General features: G+C 35.1%; 4 protein-coding genes and 1 non-coding gene across 6 annotated transcripts; 2 read left to right on the top strand and 3 right to left on the bottom strand.

Annotated features, from left to right (window-relative positions):
- Positions 1-487: 487 nt before the first annotated feature.
- LOC101263160 (KIN14B-interacting protein At4g14310) lies at positions 488-5,206 on the bottom strand. Its single transcript, XM_004247884.5, has 3 exons — positions 3,210-5,206; positions 2,075-2,688; positions 488-1,192 (listed from the first exon to the last, which is right to left on the bottom strand). Exons 1-3 carry the CDS (start codon positions 4,929-4,931, stop codon positions 658-660), a joined length of 2,871 nt encoding a protein of 956 aa, XP_004247932.1. The 5' UTR covers positions 4,932-5,206; the 3' UTR covers positions 488-657.
- A 694-nt stretch (positions 5,207-5,900) lies between these two features.
- HRBP1 (harpin binding protein 1) lies at positions 5,901-10,472 on the top strand. Its single transcript, NM_001247531.2, has 4 exons — positions 5,901-6,223; positions 9,054-9,290; positions 9,848-9,974; positions 10,094-10,472. Exons 1-4 carry the CDS (start codon positions 5,972-5,974, stop codon positions 10,306-10,308), a joined length of 831 nt encoding a protein of 276 aa, NP_001234460.1. The 5' UTR covers positions 5,901-5,971; the 3' UTR covers positions 10,309-10,472.
- A 1,430-nt stretch (positions 10,473-11,902) lies between these two features.
- On the top strand, positions 11,903-16,360 carry LOC101262861 (kinesin-like protein KIN-10A). Its single transcript, XM_004247883.5, has 6 exons — positions 11,903-12,833; positions 13,543-13,698; positions 13,780-13,887; positions 14,021-14,131; positions 14,351-15,826; positions 15,927-16,360. The coding sequence occupies exons 1-6, from the start codon at positions 12,153-12,155 to the stop codon at positions 16,206-16,208; spliced, it is 2,814 nt and encodes a 937-aa protein (XP_004247931.1). The 5' UTR covers positions 11,903-12,152; the 3' UTR covers positions 16,209-16,360.
- A 289-nt stretch (positions 16,361-16,649) lies between these two features.
- Positions 16,650-19,078, bottom strand: LOC101256328 (glycolipid transfer protein 1). 2 transcript variants are annotated; one of them, XM_010328470.4, is made up of 7 exons: positions 18,960-19,078; positions 18,262-18,385; positions 17,983-18,038; positions 17,549-17,679; positions 17,200-17,335; positions 16,939-17,070; positions 16,650-16,856 (listed from the first exon to the last, which is right to left on the bottom strand). In XM_010328470.4, exons 2-7 carry the CDS (start codon positions 18,377-18,379, stop codon positions 16,821-16,823), a joined length of 609 nt encoding a protein of 202 aa, XP_010326772.1. In that variant the 5' UTR covers positions 18,380-18,385; positions 18,960-19,078; the 3' UTR covers positions 16,650-16,820. The 2 variants fall into 2 exon arrangements, with proteins under 2 accessions (XP_010326772.1, XP_019071304.1); XM_019215759.3 differs by lacking the exon at positions 18,960-19,078 and adding an exon at positions 18,722-18,850.
- Positions 19,079-19,483: 405 nt separating this feature from the next.
- On the bottom strand, positions 19,484-21,912 carry LOC101256037 (uncharacterized). Its single transcript, XR_011211708.1, has 2 exons — positions 21,504-21,912; positions 19,484-20,106 (listed from the first exon to the last, which is right to left on the bottom strand). It is a non-coding gene; the product is annotated as an uncharacterized protein (transcript).

Genomic DNA, 21,912 nt, shown 5'->3' with positions numbered 1-21,912 from the left:
TAAGTATATACAAATTCTATAGCTATATGGAATTTTTCAAAGCTCGATTTGTATATTTCGTTTGACAATATACATATTAAATAATTTATCATAAATTCTTCATAAATCATATATAAATAGCTAGGGTAATCATATACAAATTCTTCATTTATACAGTTAGGAATCAAAATATACAAATTCTAAATCTATATAATTAAGAAACCAAATAGCAAAATTTCATGAAACTGTAGCTACATATTAAAAACAGTTGAAACTATACAACTACATTAATTATGCTTGACATTTCACATAATTTTCCATTTAAAAAATATAGTTAATTCCGAATATAATTTTGGACAATCCTTGCCTCGTTTTTTTTATGAGAAACAAGAATTGCAAAATGAGTCGAGGAGCAATGTGTATACACCCGTTACTAATTGAGTGCCAGCACCTAACCGTGCTATCAATAAGAAGTTAAAAAGGATATAAGGCAATATAACACAACTCATAAATTAGCAATTCTTCATCATTGCTATAAGGGGAAATCTTATATAGTTCCTCCACACTGAAAAATGGATTATAGTAGAGTAAACACCAAAAACCTCAAACAAGAAAGGCATCATCAAGCATAATAAGTTACAAAATACCTTAACAAACTATACCTAAGATAAATGAAACTTAGAACATATACCTCCACATAGCTGGTCGATCTCTCGATATGAGAAGAACTCTAGATGATAAATAATCAAAAGAAGGTGAATACAAATCATCTGGTCCAATTGCTTCTCTCAGATTCTGTCCATTGTTTTGATCCAAAGTGTTTAACGACTGCAAAGCATCGTCTTTATTTGAATCGAAAACAAATAGGCCCAATCCACAAACTCCCATAACAACATTTGAGTTTCCCCAAACTTGTGTTAAAGCCGTGTAATGGGAGTGAGCATTTGATTCTGGCAATACATAGGTGTTGCAAAGCTTCTGCTTGCGCAATGAGAACTGCTGGATTTGGGAAGTGACCTGCCTTTTCACCGCGGATTTCACTGTAGTGCAGCCAAGATATAAAGAATCACCACGGGAGAAAACTGACTGAACATTTGCACCAATCTTGGGTATTTTCAGACCTATACCAGAAGGGTGACGGAAATCTAAAATGTTGATGGAATCAGAGGTGCAAAACACACCATCATTTCCTTCAACTTCAGAAGAACTAGCCCTGCATCGAAATATGAAGGTTCAAACTTTTGATAGAGGTGAAAATGATCTGCTATAGGCTGAACTATAATGAGAACTTTGTTAACCATGCTATCTTTTCATACTATTAAGTCGTAGTATTTCTCAAGGAGTTTCTAATCTTTCAGTGTCTGTTATTACCTGTTGTTATCTTGCATGATATCTTTTGTAGTTACGCTTCCTTTTCTCAGAATACTTTAACATGCTCTCAATAGACTACAATATTACGCCATGATTTCTTCTATTGTTACTTCTTTTTTTCCTACTTTTACAATTTTAGTTGAGCCGAGGATCTATTGGAAACATCCTCTCTACCTTACACTCTACCCTCCCAGACCCCACTTATGAGATTACACTAGGTATGTTGTTGATATTGAGAAAACAACATACAGAAAACTCTTTGAGCCAATCATGTAAACCAGTGACCACAGAGACCTGCTAGGCATAAAAGAATTTCATATAACTACAGCAGAAAACTGCTCCAATTTAGAAGGCAAGAATTGTACTTCTTGGAGACTTAATAGCTTTCTACCCAAACCTAGGGTCTAAAAACTTGTTTTGCTATAACTTCCCCTTGAACCTTTATAGAGTTTATGATTCATTTGCCATATAAAGGAACAAATGTTAACTTGTTTTTGGAAAATATCAAGTGTTACCAACATCAACATACAAATCTTTTATCTTTCTTTTTACAGCTCCCAACCATATTTCATCACCAATATGCAATATGTTCAGTATAGAAAAGCATATGTTCGACAAGAAGCATATCCAAGGTATGGAAGAAACTAATTAGAGGCATGAGAGGGGAAGTAATTGTCATATCCAATTTATTGCAAGGATATTAGGTGAACTAGATCAGTTTTACCTCTGTCGAACTCCTCCACCCAGCTCAGCATCTGTGTTATTTACATGGAAAGCAGAAATTTGTCGACCAGAGGATGATATAGAAAGCAGTGCTTGAGGACTTATGGAATTGACATCCCATAAAGAAAGACCCTCTGTCTCAGCTATCACTATTTTTCCTCTGCTTCTCCATTGCAAAGGACTTGAGTAATCCATAGACAACATTGGTCTCTGTAAATCCCATTTCAGGACCTGCTCTCCATCACGGATATCATAAGTTCTGACCATCCTTTGGCAACTAGCACCTGATACGATGAGTGGTCCACAAGGTTTGTACCACCATTGCTGATTTTGAGGCGCCATAATTGATGATAGAGTATTTCTCCTATACATTGGATTATTAGGTAATGGAGCAAGGGCTGCTCTTGTGTTACTAAATCCATCATCAACATGAAAGGCTCGTACATCTTTTGTGTAGAAGTCCCAGGAACAAAAACCTGAATCCATGGAATTTCCCGCAGATGCTGCCACCACATATCTCCCTGAGGAACCATCTACACCAGGAGCACGGACTATCCAACAATCTCTCCACATATTTGATGAGACTCCAACTGGAGGTTTGTACTCAGCTTTCTCCTGAAATGATAACAAATGTTAAGGAACTATTCTTAGAAGCTGACGAATTAGCTTAATTATTGGATATCATACCCTTCCAAACTTCATCTAAAGCTTAACAGACCAGAAGATCATTAAAGTCACATATTAAGACTCATGCCATAACAGGAGAAAACAACAACATACCCCTACCTTCTAGAGATATAGAGGAGGTTCCCAATAGTCCCTTGGTTTTTTTTAAAAAAACATTTGGAGGCAGTTTGAAAAAGGAAATACATAAATGAAGCAGTAACAACAATGAAACAGTGTGAGATGGAAAACAGTATACAACATACAATGAAACAGTGTAAGATGAAAAACAGTACACAACATACAATAAAATAGTGTGAGACGGAAAAGAGTACACAACATACACAAGAAAAAACAGTAACAACAACAAACAATGCATTAACTGAAGCACAAAAAAATAGGAGATAAAAGTCATGCTTGGGTTCATTTGACATCTTAATATTTAGAGGGAAGTAGAGCTAAGCAGATAATACCTCGCAATGCACAATATCATAGAAAGAGCAGGAACTGTCATCATGTGTAAGGAGAACAGATTCTCCCTCAGAGACAAACCACCCTCCAGTAGATGTCTTACGGCCAATCTCATTGAGTTCACATATAGAACTATCTTCTGTCTCTTCCTCCATCAACATTTCTTGTTTATTCTCTTGAGCATCAAAACTTTCAAGCCTCTCATCACTTGCCAGGAGATGATCAACAATTTCTTTTCCTTTGAACAGTTCTGAAGAAGAATTTTGGTTTTGTGAACTTACTGCATCATCCACATCTTGAACATTGGAAATCTGTAAACAAGCATCCTCACACCTAGTAGTAACTTTAGACTGCTCCTTACTAAGAGAAGCCAAGAACTCCACAGCAATAGGATTCTCATCAATAGGACTAACATAATTCTTCTCGGGCTTCACTTCAATAGTTGATTCAGCAGATCCAAGTTCCTCATTTTTGGTACAGCCCATTAGTGTCTTCAGAGATGTCCTGTCTCGTAGCAATTTATGATGAGGGAACAACCTTGCCTCTAATTCCTCTACATTTAATCCCTTCACAGAGATTTTCCCATTATCCTCAGGTATTGTTTCCTTCTCATCAATAATCATGTCCTCACTGCTAATGCTACCCAGCAAACCAATTTCTCTATCCCCATCCACTATATTACACATCCCCTTCTCAATCCCACATATCTTCTCATCAACATTCAAACTCTCATTTTTACTGCTACTCGTCAAACCTATTTTTTCATCCCCATCAACTACATTACCCATTGCCTTCTCAATCCCGGATATCTTCTCTTGGATATCAGAAATTATCAACTTAGAAGAATCAGGATTATTCATATCCAACATCTCCTTAGTCCTCTTAATATCAGTTGCAATCCTCTTCACTTTTCCTTCCAAGAACGCAAGCTTCTCATGCAGCTTACTTGGGTACTTATTCACACTTGAACCAACCTTCCCTTGTTCATTTTCACATTTCTCTTTCGACACTCCAGAAAAACTATTCGATTTGGTCAGCAATCTCGGATCTTTCACAGTAGACTCAACAACATTCCCACTTTTATCAACCAAAGATTTCAACTTTACTGAACTTGAGCTTGAGATAAGCTCTTCTCTATCACAAAATTTAGAATTTTTACCTTCAGATATCTTAATTTTCTCAGATTTTACATCAAATTTTCCCAAAAGTTCACGACTTTTCTCCATTTCCGTCGAAACCCTATTCCCATTTTCACTCAATTTGTCATTCACACCTCGAGAATTCCCTGAAACCCTAGAGACCCTAGATGTTTTGCGTATATCCGACAAGGTCTTAGAAAACTCAGATGGACTAGAACTCCTACCTCTAGGCACAGACGTTGACCACCTCGCACGTGGCTCGGCACGTGCCTCTCCACCTTCAGCTCCGGTTGCCGTCGCCGTCCCCGATGCCGCCTTGTCAATTCTCGGCATGGCACGAAGCACCGGTTTCTGATTAGTCGACGCCGTTGCAGCCCGAACACGCGATGTGGGTCTCGGATTTTCTTTTCCGGTGGACCGCCTGAGATTCTCCCCGCCGATGGAATTAACAGAAGACGATTTGTTGGAAAGTGGGGTTAGGGATTTGGAAGGTCTAGCGGTGGTGGTGGATGGCGGCACGTTGATCTTGGCTCCGGCGGCGCCGCCACGGTCCTTAAGCCGGCGAAGTGGTGCTGCCGTCGACATTTTTGTATTTTTTAAGGTTTTTCTGGAGAAAAAAAAAGTGAAAACTGCAAAAGGTTTTTGAGGTATTTGCTTGAATTGAAAAGATTAGAGATGAAAGATTGAGCGGGAAAATGATATGTTTTTGGAATATTTTTCAAAAAAAATTGAGATTCCAAAATTCAAATTTGAGTGTTTGGATATAATTTGAAGTTTTGTTTTTTTTTTCTTAAACCCAAGAAAAGAATGTGTAGTCGCGCTTAATAGTCGAGGTAGAAATAAAATTTACGTATATTTTATTTTTCGAGATCTCAGCTATTGAATTGTTGTTGTTGAAATATGATTTACAAGTTGTGTTTTGAAATGTAATGTTTAAGTCGGATTTCTAAAATGATTGTCATATGTCATTTTTTTATGAGCATTTTCGTGAAATCAAGCTAAAGTTGTTTTTATAACAGTTAGAACAAAGCAAAAAGAATTTTAATATACAATTCGTACATAAATATGTAATTTAATTTGTTTTTAAAAATGTAATTACGTAAACATTATTATAATTTATTTATAAAATTTAACAAATAAACACATATATCTTATTTAACATTATAATATAATAATTTATGTCCTACGTATATTATAACACGCGTGTGCACGAAAGAATATGATTTATAAATGTGCCATTGACCATCTACACGTCTCATAGTGTCCCACATTGCTACCCACTATTACTAATCATAAGGAACCTTTGGTTTCGATTTCACCTATCTTAATCAGAAATTTTGATACGAGTTTTTTAATATATAATAGTATTTTATTTTTCATTAGAGATTTCAATTCGAATATCTTTGTTATAGAGGTTTTATAATTTTTAATATGAAATTTTTAAATTTAATCGTTTTAAATATGAATACGAGACACCGAATAAAAGAAAAGGGAAAGAAGGAAATGGGTCCCTTAGCTTTTTTATTCAACACAAAACTAGAAAAATGTAGATTTGTTACTACAACTACACCACCAATCAAACTCCACAAAAGATCGATCCTTTTTTCTGAAATTCAAGCTCAACCATGGCTTCTCTACTTCATTCGAGACTTCCCCTTTCTCACAATCATTCTTTATCAAATTCTTGCCAATCTTTCCCATGTCATCTCCCAGGAAGAAGCAAGAGAAGTACTCAAAGATTATTAGAGGAAAGGAGCTATGACAGCAAGAGAAGTTTAGTTTGCCAGTCGGGTATTGATGAAGTCACTTTTATTGAGCCACCTGGTAGTAAAGAAGCTGAAGCGGAGCTTATTGGGTCTCTCAAACTCAAGTTATTGGTACTTAAAAATCTAATCTTTTTGATCCCCTTTTGTTATTTTCTTGAATTTATCTGAATGTTGTTGCTTACCTATATGTTGTCATTGATGGGTGTATGTTTGGTTTTTTATCTTGACTGTTGGTCATTGTCTTATGGAAAATTCACTATCTTGTGGTACATGAGTAGTAAAGAAGCTAAAGCTGAGCTTATTGGGTCTCTCAAACTCAAGCTTTTGGTACTTAAAAATCTGATCTTTTTGACTCCCTTTTGTTATTTTATTGATTTTATCTGTTTGTTGTTGCTTCCCTATGCAGTTGTTTTTGTTGTCTTTGATGGGTGTGTCTTGGATTGATTGATGGTCATTGTGTTAAGAGAATTTCACTATCTTGTGGTACATAGGTTACTAAGAAGCTAAAGTTGAGCTTATTGGGTCTCTCAAACTCAAGTTTTTGGTGCTTAATAAATCTAATCTTTTTGACCCCCTTTTGTTATTTTCTTGAATTTGTCTGTTTGTTGTTGCTTCCCTATGCAGTTGTTTATGTTGTTTTTGATGGGTGTGTCTTGGATTCTTTATCTTGATTGATGGTCATTGTGTTATGGAAATTTCACTATCTTGTGGCACATAGGTAGTAAAGAAGCTGAAATGGAGCTTGATGGGTGTCTGAAACTCAAGCTATTGACACTTAAAGCTCTAATCTTTTTGACCTCCTATTGTTATTTTCTTGAATTTATCTGTTTGTTGTTGCTTCCTATGTAGTCATTTGTGTTGCCTTTGATGGGTGTGTCTTGGATTCTTTATCTTGATTGTTGGTTATTGTGTTACGGAAGTTTCACTATCCTGTGACACATAGGTAGTAAAGAAGCTAAAGTCGAACTTATTGGGTGTCTCAAACTCAAGTTATTGGTACTTAAAAATCTAATCTTTTTGACCCCTTGTCTAATTTTCTTGAATTAATCTGTTTGTTCTTACTTATCTTTGCAATTATTTATGTTTCCTTTGATGGGTGTGTCTTGGATTCTTTGTCTTGATTGTTGGTCATTGTCTTATGGAGATTCCACTATCTTGTGGTACATAGGCTAGCCTAGACTTTAATCCTGTTTGCTCTATTGATCCCCTTGGAGTCAATTTCAATATCCTTTCCCTCTTAGTCACATCCGTTGAGCCACCTGGCAGTAAAGAATCTAAAGTTGAGCTTTTTGGATGTCTGAAACTCAAGTTATTAGTACTTAAAGCTCTAATCATTTATTCCTTTTCCTTGAATTAATCTTCTTGTTCTAACCTCCCTATGCAGTTATTTATGTTGCCGTTGATCGATGTGTCTTGGATTCTTTGTCTTGATTATTGGTAATAGTCTTATGGAAATTCCACTATCTTGTGGTAGATAGGCTAGCCTAGACTTTAATTTATTTGCTCTATTGGTCCCCTTCTAGTCAATTTCATTTCCCTTTTCGTGTAAACATTGATTTCCTTGCTCAAAACTCCGTCCATGTGAGCTTGTTAATACATAGCCAACTCCAAATTAGAGCTGAGTAAGATTGTGGTAGGTTGAAAGTCAACAAAGAAATAGTCAAATTAAGATGAATCCTCTCGAAACTTGATTAGACGGGAATGGATACAAAGCTGACTCAACTAATTTGTTGTTGGAGTAGTTGGATTGAATTGATTCTTGGCTTTATTTCTGGTTTCTCTTTTGGGCTTTCTATCATGCAAGTACATTGTTATCCAAGTGATACTGAACTTGTTTGTTACCACCTAAACAGCTCGAGTCACTGAGGAATTAAGTGTGATCTGATGAGGTAAATGACAGATTAAGGCAAAATCTACCTCTGCTCCTGTCTTCTAAAGTGCTACATAAATGTTGAAACTTGAAATTTAGTTTGTGATTCAGAATTTAGTATTTGAGTACGAGGGGGGTTTCATAATATAGTCTAACTCCCTTCTGTAACCTTTTCGTAATCGATTTTGGCTTCTTTAATGGTCAATGACCATGTTTCTCCATTCAAATTCTCCTAGACACCCTTGCGGCAAAAGAGATTACTACTTGTCCCAGCATTTTGTACCATTGAAGGATCTGGTCAGACTTTGAGGCTACTCAACTGAGAGACTAATGAAGATCAGATATTGCTGTTGATGTTGGAATATATATTTTCCTAAAATATTCAGTTCTTGGATTCGCTCTGACTACAGAAATCACCGTTAGAGTGGCAATGTCTAAGGACAAAAAAAAAATGAATACTCTCCTGCTTCAATTGCCAATTAACTTGCTTTACATGCTTAGTATCTTATGGTTTTGCACATCTAAGTGCAACAGAATGGTTGTTGATCTGGAGGGGAAGATGTATGCAACTGATGTTGCTGTCACCATGAGCTTATGCCTATCTCCTTCTTGGCTAGGTCCAATATTTGGCAGAACCATTAATATTTTATCATCGTTAAGTATAATTGTCATTGGAAGAGGTTGCGAATATTTCCCCGTCTCCTCTTACTGTTCTAAGTTTTTATCTCTTTTCCCCTGGAATTTAATCTTGCTGTCACCATGAGCTTATGCCTATCTCCTTACTGGCTAGGTCCAATATTTGGCAGAACCATTAATATTTTATCATCATTAAGTATAATTGTCATTGGAAGAGGTTGCGAATATTTCCCCGTCTCCTCTTACTGTTCTAAGTTTTTATCTCTTTTCCCCTGGAATTTAATCTTGGTTTTTTAAATTACTTCGTACAATGACATATCCTTATCAATCATCTGCCGTTAAAGCTATAGAGACGTGTGCACTCCTTTGTTATGTATTATATTGATTATAGCAAGTTAGGAGGTTCCTCTTGACAAATGTGTTGATCACTTGCAGAGTGCTGTTTCTGGGCTAAACAGAGGTCTTGCTGCAAGTGAAGATGATCTAAAGAAGGCGGATGAGGCTGCCAAGGAGCTAGAATCTTGTGCAGGAGCTGTAGATCTCGCAGCTGATCTTGATAAACTTCAAGGGAGGTGGAAATTGATATACAGCAGTGCATTCTCATCTCGTACTCTTGGTGGAAGTCGTCCTGGACCCCCCACTGGAAGACTTCTTCCCATCACTCTTGGTCAGGTAAGCTAAAAGTACTCATTTAATTCTGTAAGAGCTGGCCACTTCCCGTCCTCTGTTACGAACATGCTTACAGTGGTTAACCATGAATTAAAGAGAACACAGAGTGGTTGGTCGGACATCTATTATGATTACCATAGACATGTTATGAAGAGAACAAAGACAGTTTGTCATCATATTCAGAGGAGAATCTAGGATTTAAGTGACTTTGGAGTACCGTTGCACCCACTACGTCATTGTGATGAGGTCAAAGTTGGTATAAATATATACTTTAAATGAATTTTCAACTCTCCCCCTCTGTGAGTGGTTGCACCCGCAGCTGCTACCTTTGACGTAAATCAGCCCTTGATTATTTCCAGGTTAAGAAGTTGCATTCTTAAAGTCCTATCCTAGATTTGTTGTGGAACATCTTTCCATGGTTTTGCCTTGCAGTTATAAGGATCAATATGTTCATTTCTTTAGCTTGCTGCAGAACAATGTTGAGCGTTCTAATTCACTACTATATATCAAGCTTATATATTGATACACGGTAGCATAATCGACTGATTTGGTTTGATCAGGTATTTCAAAGAATCGATGTACTGAGCAAAGATTTTGACAACATAGTGGAGCTTGAATTAGGTGCTCCGTGGCCTTTCCCGCCTGTTGAAGCAACTGCCACTTTAGCCCACAAATTTGAACTTATAGGTTGGTTCTGTGTTTTCTCACATCTCTTGGACCAATTGGTATGATTGCTTCTCTTTTTGCAGTACAAAAGTTCTAAAGTTTTCGTATCTCACATCATGTTTATACATTTCCACAAATAGGATCATCTACGATTAAGATTATATTCGAGAAAACTACAGTGAAGACAACTGGAAATTTATCACAGCTCCCACCATTAGAAGTGCCTCGCATACCAGATCAGTTCAGGCCACCATCAAATACAGGAAGTGGTGAGTTTGAAGTTACCTACATCGATTCTGATACACGAGTAACAAGGGGAGACAGAGGAGAGCTTAGAGTTTTCGTTATCTCATAAGTTAAGCTGCAATGAATATAGTCTTCCTACAATGTTTTGTTGCTACAATTTCATGTAACAACATATCAAATGTGTAGATATGCTCAACATTATTCTGCTGGTCACAGCTATCAAATCTGTAATGCTACTGCAAATTCAAATCTGTATACAGTAAATTTGACATCTGATGGACTTGTGCAGTGAGATTTCAAAAATACATGAGGTAAGTTAAGGTCTACGTACACGTGGGATTACATTGGGTATTGTTGTTATATCACTTATATGAGGTAAGGAACAACAAAGAAAATCCTTATATTCAAAGTCACCGTTTTCTCTATTTATTATTATGACAAATTAGTATATCGTGATGTCAACTTGAGATCTTATTTTAGTTCGATATGTCTATTAATGAGACGCGTACAATGTCAACCAATAAAGAGTCACACTATGTATACATAGTTCGAGTCGAAAGCAGTAACAAAGTAAATGCTACTCCCCACAACTAAAGAACTCCCAAGACTCGAACTCTCTTTGATTTGATGGTATTGCAATTTGCAAGAAGCATGAACACAAGTATCTTGGCTCTACTACTTGAAAAGCAGAGCTTGGTAACATAAATCTTTTGATCTAACATAAATCTTTTGATCTACACGATAATCTCAAATTAATTGTATTTATTTAGATTTATATAGTCCAATAATGACAGGATTTATCCTAGTTAAATAAGTTTAGGCAAATAAGATTAGAGGGTGTTTGGCTAATCTAGTCAAATTAGTTTATTAACACTTTTTAAACTTATCAACATAACTAGTAGTACTTGACTCAAAATCTTTAAGTTAGTCAACACCAATTTATGGCTTTTCACTTATAGCACTCAAAATTACTTTTTAGAACTTATATATTCTTATCAATTAACTTTCCATAAGCTACTCTCTCTGTCCTAAGTCCTAATTTATGTGATTCGCTTTTCTTTTTAGTAAATTCAAAAAAAATGATATATTTCTATATTAAGTAACAATTTTTAATTATAAAATTTCTATTTTATCTTTAACGAAATGATTTACAGCCACACAATTTTCTATCATTCATTTTGGATCACAAGTTTTAAAAATATTTCTTTCTTAAATTATGTGCATAATCAAAATACCTCACAGAAAATTAGACGGACTGAGTATTTCAAAACAACTAGATGAAATTGTCCCTATATAAAAGTCGATCAATAGTCAACTTTCATTTCTTGATCCGTCTGATCATTTGATCTTCTCAATTTAACTCGCCTTTGAATTATCATTCATGTTAGATAAACCAACAAAAAATTCGATTTTTTGCTAAAACTATAAGATTTTTATTTTTTTACTTGTAACTAAGTGAAAACGACAAAAGTGCAATAATTAACATAAAAATTTAGATACAGAATCTTTTAGCTCTTTTAAGTTTTAAATGTTTATTTAATATTAGACTCTTCAAATGTTTATTTATTACTTATTTTCAAATATTTATTTATCAAGGTGAAAATGCAAAAGGTTAAAATGGTAAAAAAAGACGAAGATGGTTTCAAAACAAAAAATTGAAACTAGCCGTTACCAATTTAAACGTTTAAACTTTTCATTTTTTTGAACTTTCAAAAACAAAAACATCCAAAAATACAGTCCATTTTTTTTTTTTTTTCATTTCACTCTCAATTCTGAAGAACCCATTTCTGTCTTCTCCAATTTTCCATTTTTAGCTGAAAAAAAAGAATCAAATCAGTGACAGAACAAAATCCCCATTTCAAAGATTCAATCTTGGTCTGTAAAATCTTGAAATTTTCTTGAAAAAATTTGATCAGTGATTAGAAAAAACGAAGCCCCATTTGTAATCTTTCAATGGCTCCTACACCATCATCAAAGAATCATGCAACTCCAACTCCGTCATCGAAATTGCACCAGACCCATGTAAATTCAAGAACCCCACAGTCGAAGCATCGTCTCAATTTCAACTCAGCAAAACCCTCACCAAACCCTAATTCTACAGCAATGAAAGAAGGGGGTACACCTCCCGAGCACCCGGTAGAGGTTATTGGTAGGATTCGTGATTACCCGGATAAAAAGGAGAAATCTTTATCAGCATTGCACGTGAATTCTGACTGTAGGTCCTTACGTGTTAGGACTGATATAGGGTATAGGGATTTTAGTCTTGATGGTGTTTCGTTGTCCGAAGAAGAAGATCTTGATGAGTTTTATAAGAAATTTGTTGAGTCAAGAATTGATGGGGTGAAATTAGGGGATAAATGTACTATAATGATGTATGGACCAACTGGTGCTGGTAAGAGTCATACTATGTTTGGGAGTGTTAAGCAGCCTGGTATTGTGTATAGGTCATTGAAGGATATATTGGGTGATGGAAATGAAGAAAGTGATGAAAATAGTGAGAAGAAGGTTGGTGTTGGCACATTTGTTCATGTTACTGTGTTGGAGATTTATAATGAGGAGATTTATGATTTGTTATCGACGACTAATGGTGGTGGAGGATTTGCTTTTGGTTGGTCCAAGGCCTGTGCTTCCAAGGTACATATAGTTCTTTGATGCACTAGTAATGTTTCATACAGAATAGTAGTAGTAGTCTCTTATCTGATATTTTGTCCATTTCTTGTTTTTCGATTGATATGTTTCTCGAGGTTTTAGTACAACATGTTTAGTTCTGTATCATTGATTCTGCAATTTCACTGAATGAAACCTTGTCGTTATAGTTGTAATTTGTATCAAGCAAAATGCTTTTAATGCTCCAGTTTCTAAATGTGCTAGCTGATGACTTGAATTTGTAGCAGCTATAGGCTAAGGCTTTTATTATTTAAGTTTCCTGTTGAATAGAAATTTCAGTTGACTTTCGATAGCCATTAAAGATGATGTGCTTTTTATTATTCAAGTGACATTTGCTCAATGTAATTTCAGTATTTACACATACTACTCCGTGCATGACATGAACGGATAACACTAGTATTGTTTGGTAGAGATTATGTAAACGAGAACCTACATGAAGTTATAGAAGGATAAGTATCTGTACACCAAATGTCAATGATCCTTTCGGTATATGGCTATGGAAGGATGAGTATTTTTCAGTAGAGAAAATCGGATCTTCTTTATCATAAATGGTTGATCCTGCATGGCTAATAGATGTAAATAGTTAGAAATTAGTACCAAAGTCTGTTAAAAAAATGATTGTTCTTTACTGATTTTTATGTGTCTGTACAATGTTGGTCCTGTCTTTACCTTGCAGGTGAAGCTGGAAGTTATAGGTAAAAAGGCCAAAAATGCAACTTTTATTTCGGGGACTGAAGCTATAAAGATATCGAAAGAGATCCAAAAAGTAGAGAAGAGAAGAATAGTAAAGAGTACTCTGTGTAACGAGAGGAGCTCTCGGAGCCACTGCATGGTATATGTTTAATCACTTTTTCATGGAAATAAGTTCATTCAATTTCTAGTTTCGGTAATGAATATTTGTCTTCAATTGCAGATAATCCTTGACGTTCCAACAGTGGGAGGGCGATTAATGCTTGTGGATATGGCCGGTTCTGAGAATATTGAACAAGCTGGTCAAACTGGTTTGGAAGCGAAAATGCAGGTAAGAGTTCTGGATTCACTTGGCTCACTTGTATTAAGTTTATCTGATTTCCTTTTGAAGTTACTCAAATGTATGACCATCTATATGATATGATTGTGTCTTACTGTGGTACCTTGATAATTAAATCTTGCAGACTGCAAAAATCAACCAGGGAAACATTGCATTGAAGAGGGTTGTTGAGTCCATTGCTAATGGTGATTCTCATGTGCCATTTCGTGATAGCAAGTTAACCATGCTATTACAGGTAAGTTTGCATGTGCTGGTGATCTATGTTGCTTTGGACTCTTCATAAATGTCAATAGGTGTGTGTCAGGTTCTCTAAAAGTGGTGTATTTTTGGAGGATCTGTGCGGGGGTGGCATCAAAAGTGAAGAGTCCGTGCAACTTATCTGGTTATAGTATGGCAGCTGATTGCTTTGGAAGTGTTCATTGACTCTGATAGTTGTTTCAACTGTTTTGTTTAGGACTCTTTCGAGGATGACAAGTCCAAAATTCTTATGATACTATGTGCAAGTCCAGATCCTAAAGAGCTCCACAAGACTATCTCCACTCTGGAATATGGTGCCAAAGCAAAGTGCATTGTCCGTGGTCCTCATACGCCATTGAAGGAGAAAGGTACAGAGGATTCTTCATCGACAGTTATCTTGGGATCAAGGATTGCCGTTATGGATCAGTTCATCTACAAGCTTCAGATGGAGAACAAGCTGAAAGAGAAAGAGCGTAATGAAGCTCAGAAAGAGCTTATGAAGAAAGAAGAAGAAATGGCTACACTAAGGGCCAAACTGGAGTTAGTACAAGGAAAGGGAACGGAATTAACCGAGGAGCAGATCAATCTTAAAGTAAATGAGAGAACTCAGATGTTGAAAAATGAGTTAGAAAAGAAGATACAAGAATGTCAGAAAATGGCAAATGAAATTGTTGAAATGGAGTGGAGGAAGATGGAAGAAAGAATGTTCCAGCAGCAACAAGAATTTGAAACGCTCCGGAGGCGCTTGGAGGATATGGAAGCTGAGCTTCACCGCTCTAGAGCTGAAAGTGGATCAATGGAGGAAAATACTTTCGCAAAAAGGCTGCAAGAAATTTACTCTGAAGATGCAGGAATGGTGAAGTCTATGGATTTGGACAGATCAATTGATATGGATGCTGGAAAGCGGGATGTACTAGTCTATAAACCTGAAGGTAATACTTTCCAAGCAATCTCGGGTTATCCTAACATAAGCAATTTAGGAGAAGTTGAAGATCCACTTTTCACCAATAAAAGTAGCTTGAGCACTGTATTTGAAGAGGATGAAGAAGGTGATGATGAAGGAGATACAGAGAATCCCCCCGTCGATGAGGAGGTGCAGAAGGAGGTCATTGAGGAAAAAACAATATATTCTGATCTGCTTGATCAAGATATGAGTTGTTTGAGAACAGATCCTGATCATTTCATTGATTTATTGAAGGACAGTGATGTTTGTATGGGTGCAGCCCCTTCTAGGCAAGCGCTTATTCAAAACATTTTCACACTCTGTGGCAATTATAGAGAGCTTTCTCAGCATAGTGTAAGCCCAGTGCCTGCACAGAAGAATTTGGAAGATATTGATTCTTCAGTACCCACAGTTAAGACAATTGGAGAGGATTATGCATCTGCGTGTGCTGCAGAAGGTTTGTCCAATGAACTTTTGCCATTATGCAATCCCGAGACCATAAAAAAGTCACCAGTTAATCAGACAAGAATGTTCAAGAGCTCTTGTGACAAAGAAAATGATTCAAAGGAGAACTTCAACCCTACTTGTGGCAATCTTGAAGTCCACGTGAAATGGGAAGCTGCATCAAAAGAGAATCCTAGTGTAGCAACCACAGTAAAGGTTGGCAAAGATTCATCCTTAGCTGATCTGCGCAAACAGATTGAGCTACACCTCGGTGCAGACAATCCATTCACTTTCCTTACAATAGGGGTATGTTTTTATACTTAACTGGCTTAAGAAAAATGTTTATACTCACTTCATTTGTTATGACAGTTATTTGATATGAAACTGTTAATTTTTCTGTAATTAGGATCCATCTGGTGCCCCGATGCCTAAAGAACAGGAGGTAGTCACATCAGTGAGTAAGCTTCCAAAATGCAACAACTTCTCATGTGGTCACTTAGCTTACTTGCGCCCAGTGAAGGGAACACAACGGTTCAATCACTTGCCATTTACTCCACTGGAAAATATGCTTCCATTAACTCCAAAGTCACATATCAAAGAAGTAGGTACTGGACTTTCTCCCAAAATAGGAGAACATCTGAGTAGAACACCTTTTGTAACTGTCAAAAGATATCTAAACGAGTTTTAGTTGATATGCGCGTATAATTTGTGTGAATCATGTATGTAATCACGCGACCATTATGATATTTTTGCTCTTGAGTACATCACATATGTACTCATATTGGATGATTGATTTACTTTGTCACATATGTTTTCAAATACTTGGATTTCATGTCTTAATTCATACCTCTATTCTTTTAATTTCTTTCTGGTGGCACTCCAAGAGTAGGGGGGAAATGGAGAAAGGAATAGAACCGCAGAGGACTTGGATGGCCAAAATTCTAACAACTTATGACTCGAGCTTCATGCACTCGACTTAGAGATCATTGAGATAGCTGATTCTGAAGGCACATGAAACTTGTGGAAATCATTAAATCACACTTCAAGAGAGCAAAATGAGTCCAGTGCTGTGCATGATGTCGTTCTAAACTTGACGTGTAGGTAAAAACTATGTTGAACTTGCGAGGAATATGATGAATATATCGATAGATTGATCTCAACTTACTTACAACTAGCATTCCATAAACTGAGATCATATGCGTTCTTTCCTTACATTTGAGCTGGATGAAATGAAAACAAAAGCAACAGATCTGGTAAACTTTTTGGCGAAAACTAACGATGCTGATACTGGAGAAGTTGATCATGAAGCCTTCATACTGTCCAAGCCAACACTAGTCTGCAACCAAAAAACATGCATCACTGACAAACTTAAGACAACCTTACTCTTGTCGAAAACCTGAAAAGAGTATCTATCATACCAAAAATTTGTGGATCTGCTGAAGTATAGGCGAAAACGTCGTAGAGAACTTCTCCATATCACTATTGATGTCACCATTGCCACTTATGACCTCCATGAACTTTTTCCTATCTGGTGCAAGCTTTATCGCGACCTTTGTATCACATTAGAAACACGTTAACACGTTTTACAGGTAGAAAAGATTGATTAAATGTACTTACATGGCATTTGAAATGCTGGTGTTAAGGCCATTATTAGACTGAAAACACAGTGAAGTACATACCGTAAAGCTTGAACTAGCGAGCCATCCATGCCATTTCTTCAACGTCTTGGAGTAAGAATCATTGCAAGCTTGGGACATTGACCAATCCTGATGCTGAGCTAAGTTGTGAAAGAGCACGACTATGAAGTCCATCGCTCTGCAGCATTAGCAGAATCATCTATTAGTCTGATTTATCTTGACGCGTTATGGTAGTAAAGTTCGTTCATCAAATAAACAAATGCAAGCTTGTTATGCACCAAAGCTTAGAAGGGCAGCCCTGTGCACAAAGCATTCCACGTTCATGCAAGGTCCGGGAAAGGGCCACACCCCAATCACTAGGAGACAACTTTATGGAAAAACAATCGCGCACCTTGTTAACCATAGAAGTCCATTAGTACAACTGGATGAAGATTTAGCTGTCTTTATCTCAACTTCTGCCTGTACAAAACTGTACAAGTAGTTGAATCTCGATGGATTATCGTTATACTTGGATTCTAACCTCTGTAAGGAAACAAGCATTCCGAATTCACCATTAGAACCAACGTAAGATATTTATGTTTCATATGTTGTTCAATATAAGGTTTCTGCAACATTTTAAGTGCAAACTGATGACAGTTGAACCAATAGATCAATTTTACTACTCAAGATGATTGTCGTTATAAGTAAACATCGATGAACATTGCAATTTATCGATTACATGAGCTCTAAAACCACAAATTACTCTGCTACACATGAAATCTGCATCACAAGTCGCAAGATTCTTGTAATATTCAAACAGAAGAAACAAAGAAATGACTAACTCACAGCTATATTTCCACTGATATCAGATTTAACCACAGTCATAGCAGCTCCAAATTTATCTGGCATTAGAAAAGCAAATGAACTCGAATCATTACACAACTTAAAACAACACAAATACAACTATATGCAACAACATACCTAATGTACACTCGTACACAGACCTTACCCCTAACTCGTACAGATAGAGAGGTTGTTTCTGATAGATGACTCAATGAATACAATCGATAGCATTACATCAATTTTCGAGTAAACTTCAAGAAGATTATAAAGAAAAGTTTGAACCTAGAATTGGCAATACAAGTTTGCAAACTTCCAAAAAAGGCTTAGTCATTAGCTCTCCATGTTCAGATTTGACATCCTTCATTCCTTCCAAAGCAGGGGCAAATAATGTTCCATCCATATTTGCCTATTTTCATGCACATAAAAACACACAAATTTTAAAAGGTAGCAAGTTGGATTGGAAAATTATTTCAGACTATGTTGTTTGGACTTTTCAAAAATGTTATTGTACTCGTATCGAGTCCTTCTTAAATACACTATTTTCGGATGATCCCGAGCAACATAGATTGCAAAATTATGTCTAGGTTATGTTGTTCAAGACTCTCCAAAAATATTGTTATACTCGTATCTGTTCCTTCATAAATATACTATTTTTGAATGATCTCTTCGTTCTTTTTTTTAAGAGATTGAGCAACATAGAAGTCCCAAAAGTAATGACATTTTTACTTTTACAAGAATATACCCTAATTTTGTGTCTTTTTTTTTGTTTTGATGATCGATTCAACCTCAACAAGTTTAGTAACGAGCATTATGATTAACCTAAAGGTAAATTTTCAAACGAATAATTTCAACGAGATCTCTTTTATCCTCGTTGATCCTTATTCGACATTAAAAATATATAATGACTCTTCGCCAATAAAACCAAAATAGGAGAAAAAAAACAAATCTGATGATTAGAAAAAAATAAATATAAAAAGAACCTGTAGAACACAATAAGATTTGCAGGTCAGATGATTTTTGTGTCTAATTTTTTTTTCAGTCACATATAAATTTTTTTTATGAGAAATGAAATATAATAATTATTTTTTTTAGAATTAATTATTAGTGCATTTGTGAGAGATGCAAAAATTAAGAGAAGATAAAAGGGAGTTTTAACGGTTTTTAAAATTAACCGCTGCTTTTACGATATGTACGGAAATTAGAAATTTATGCTCAATTTTGATTCTTCATATTTATTTATTTTCGTTAAAATATTATTCGAATAATCAATTTTGGAAACGATTATTAACATTTAATCGATGTGTAAAAATATAATGGTAAAATACTGTCCGAGTAAAAATACTCTTCGCTAAAACACAAACTATGTGCTAGTTAATTATCTATCAAATTAGATTTAATTGAACCTCTTGCCTCCGAATAAAGTGAAATATTTTTTATAGTTAATTATTTCTTATATTGACAGTCACATATTCGAATCAAAAATAAAATAAAAGAGGAATATCACAATAAGCTAATATTTTCCATATGATAAATCCTCTCTATATAAAATATCTCAATATCAACATCAATATCAACAGCAACGACTCAGATCAACTTAGTCGATCTCAACTTGCTTGAAATAAAGCATAAGATCGGTTGAGTTCTTCGTTTGTGGAATTCCTCCTTGCTTTTGCTATTGCCAAGTGGAATGATTTATTCAACCTCGATGTCGATAATCAAGACATCTTTTTTTGTCGTATATTTTTTTTATTTATTTCTAGTCTCATTACCAAACAAAAAACTCTTCTCATCATGATACACACTTAGTAAAGAAAAAAAAACGACAATAACAATTATTATTATTATTATGACTCGATCTGAAATATGTTATTGAGATCAGTTATATGAATCCTCGTCCCGTAAAAATACTTTAGGCTCAGGATATTTGATAGAGTTCTTGAGAATTTTTTTAGTAGCAGCATGAGCAAGATCAATGCCACAAATATCAGCCAATCTAATGAGATAAAGCAAAACATCAGATAATTCTTCACCAAGATGCTCTTTATCTGATTCTTCCCAATTTGGTAACCCTTTATCCACTTCTCCTCTCCATTGGAATATTTCTGATAATTCCCCTACTTCACCTACCTGAATTTTCAATTGGACAACCAAAAAAAGAAAATATTATATGATTTTTTTATCGTTATGATATTTGATTAAGCATATTTAATCTTCAATCAATCAGATCGGTTTACATCTTTAATCTCTTAATGTATAATTTTTAATCGGTAATTATGGTGTTCAGATTAGGTTGAATGTATCTTGACTAATCATAGAGATGACAATTGGACAGATTGATTTAAATTTGGGCGGATCAAAATGAGTTAAGACAATAAACGGGTCAAGACCCAAATTTTGTTTGGGTCAAAACGGGTCATGATGTAACCCGCTCAATTTTACTAAGTTTTAATAGAATTAAGTTTTAAGTACGTAACAAAAATATTACTTTTTTTTTATCATAAATATATAAAACATCTAAAAAAAATTTAAAAAAAGGTTTCTAAAAAAAATTTGACAAGATTTATCACAAATCAATTTGGGTTACATAACAGCCATTTTTAATAGATTGAATTGAGTTGAGCTAACAAATGGACGGGTCAATAATCGACCCAAATCTGAATGGGTTTGGTAGGGTTGGGCAGGGTGGATTTGATTTTGCCAACCTAATTAATCACTTAGGATACCTGCAATCTCACACTAACACAAGTACTGAATAACTATGTCCAGTAAAGTTTAAACAGACAAGGTATAGATTAAACTAGTGTTTTTGCCTATATTAATATTTGAACTTAAACTGCATTCTCATTCCACTTCATCGACCTCTAGACTACATTCGAGAAATGCTCAAATATGATAATTTTATGAATTTTTACAATCAAAAGGGAATGCAAATTATTTTTCTCTTTCATGAATCTTTAAACAAATTGAAGAGATATGTTTTTTCTTGTGTGCCAAACATTGCCAAGTATTACATGCCAAGATACAATAGGAATCAAGAAAAGATTGTGTGATTGTCTAGTGGTACCAACTACCATTTTTCATACACATTATGTGGCTTGTCTCATCACCTAGTGTGTGTCTAATAAGATACTTTCTCATATTATATTGAAAAAAATGTTCGAAAAATATTCTCTAGAAAAATAAATTCATCAAAAATTTTCGAAGGAAGAACAATAAATTCATAAAAGTATTATATATTCAATTTTAAGAAACTCAAAAAAAGAATATATCATGAAACTTGAATTCGCTTCTGAATCACAACAAAAACTCACAAATAACCATTTCTTAACCCTTGAAATTGAAAAACAATAAAGTTTAAACGCCAAAACATGATTGTCATGAACTTCACTTTTGAAATTTTAAACTCTATGACAGTGACTATTTTTCTTCTATATCACCTAAAAGTAATCAGTAAACGCCGTCTCTATTAATCATATCGAAGACAAAAAAAAAGATAGAAAATTATAGTAAAAGGATTTAATTACCATGGCAAGTAGCAAATTCCTAGGGCTATGATACTTTTCCCAATTTCTAACCTTAGCAAAATCTTCAAGTTGCTTAGAGAGATCTTTAAGACTAATATCCATTGATCTTTCTTGTTCCATTTTGGCTAAGTAAATATGAGATTTGTTGTTTGCAAAGGCTCTTGTCTTGGATTTTAAAGGAGAAAATTTGTTGACATTTGGAAAAGGAAGAATATTATAACCATAAAAGTGAATTAATGATAACATAGTAATAATAATTCTTAGAAGAAGAAGAAGAAGAAGCAGCAGCTTCAAGGGAGTCAAAATTCTTTGAGCATACTAGCCTCAAATATTGATTTTTTTTTTATAATGTAATGATTCTTTGTTCTATCTCATCTATGAAAAGAATATTATATTCCAATTTTCTTAT

The sequence above is a fragment of the Solanum lycopersicum genome, chromosome 9, assembly GCF_036512215.1.
Source record: "Solanum lycopersicum chromosome 9, SLM_r2.1".
In the NCBI taxonomy this organism is placed as follows: Eukaryota; Viridiplantae; Streptophyta; class Magnoliopsida; order Solanales; family Solanaceae; genus Solanum; species Solanum lycopersicum.
Note: the sequence above shows the minus strand (reverse complement) of the source record. Positions and strands in the feature narration are given on the sequence as shown.

What these genes read in the sequence shown, in the direction of transcription:
- LOC101263160 (XM_004247884.5), bottom strand. Translation starts at nt 4,931, where the DNA reads ATGTCGACGGCAGCACCACTTCGCCGGCTTAAGGACCGTGGCGGCGCC. An exon ending in ATGATATTGTGCATTGCGAG is followed by an intron (nt 2,689 to 3,209) that starts GTATTATCTGCT and finishes TTATCATTTCAG; the next exon opens with GAGAAAGCTGAGTACAAACC. An exon ending in GGTGGAGGAGTTCGACAGAG is followed by an intron (nt 1,193 to 2,074) that starts GTAAAACTGATC and finishes ATTTCGATGCAG; the next exon opens with GGCTAGTTCTTCTGAAGTTG.
- HRBP1 (NM_001247531.2), top strand. Translation starts at nt 5,972, where the DNA reads ATGGCTTCTCTACTTCATTCGAGACTTCCCCTTTCTCACAATCATTCT. An exon ending in TTCCCATCACTCTTGGTCAG is followed by an intron (nt 9,291 to 9,847) that starts GTAAGCTAAAAG and finishes TGGTTTGATCAG; the next exon opens with GTATTTCAAAGAATCGATGT. An exon ending in CCACAAATTTGAACTTATAG is followed by an intron (nt 9,975 to 10,093) that starts GTTGGTTCTGTG and finishes TTCCACAAATAG; the next exon opens with GATCATCTACGATTAAGATT.
- LOC101262861 (XM_004247883.5), top strand. Translation starts at nt 12,153, where the DNA reads ATGGCTCCTACACCATCATCAAAGAATCATGCAACTCCAACTCCGTCA. An exon ending in CCAAGGCCTGTGCTTCCAAG is followed by an intron (nt 12,834 to 13,542) that starts GTACATATAGTT and finishes TTTACCTTGCAG; the next exon opens with GTGAAGCTGGAAGTTATAGG. An exon ending in GTTTGGAAGCGAAAATGCAG is followed by an intron (nt 13,888 to 14,020) that starts GTAAGAGTTCTG and finishes TAAATCTTGCAG; the next exon opens with ACTGCAAAAATCAACCAGGG.
- LOC101256328 (XM_010328470.4), bottom strand. Translation starts at nt 18,379, where the DNA reads ATGGATGGAACATTATTTGCCCCTGCTTTGGAAGGAATGAAGGATGTC. An exon ending in ATATCAGTGGAAATATAGCT is followed by an intron (nt 17,680 to 17,982) that starts GTGAGTTAGTCA and finishes GTTTCCTTACAG; the next exon opens with AGGTTAGAATCCAAGTATAA. An exon ending in AGCAGATCCACAAATTTTTG is followed by an intron (nt 16,857 to 16,938) that starts GTATGATAGATA and finishes TTTTGGTTGCAG; the next exon opens with ACTAGTGTTGGCTTGGACAG.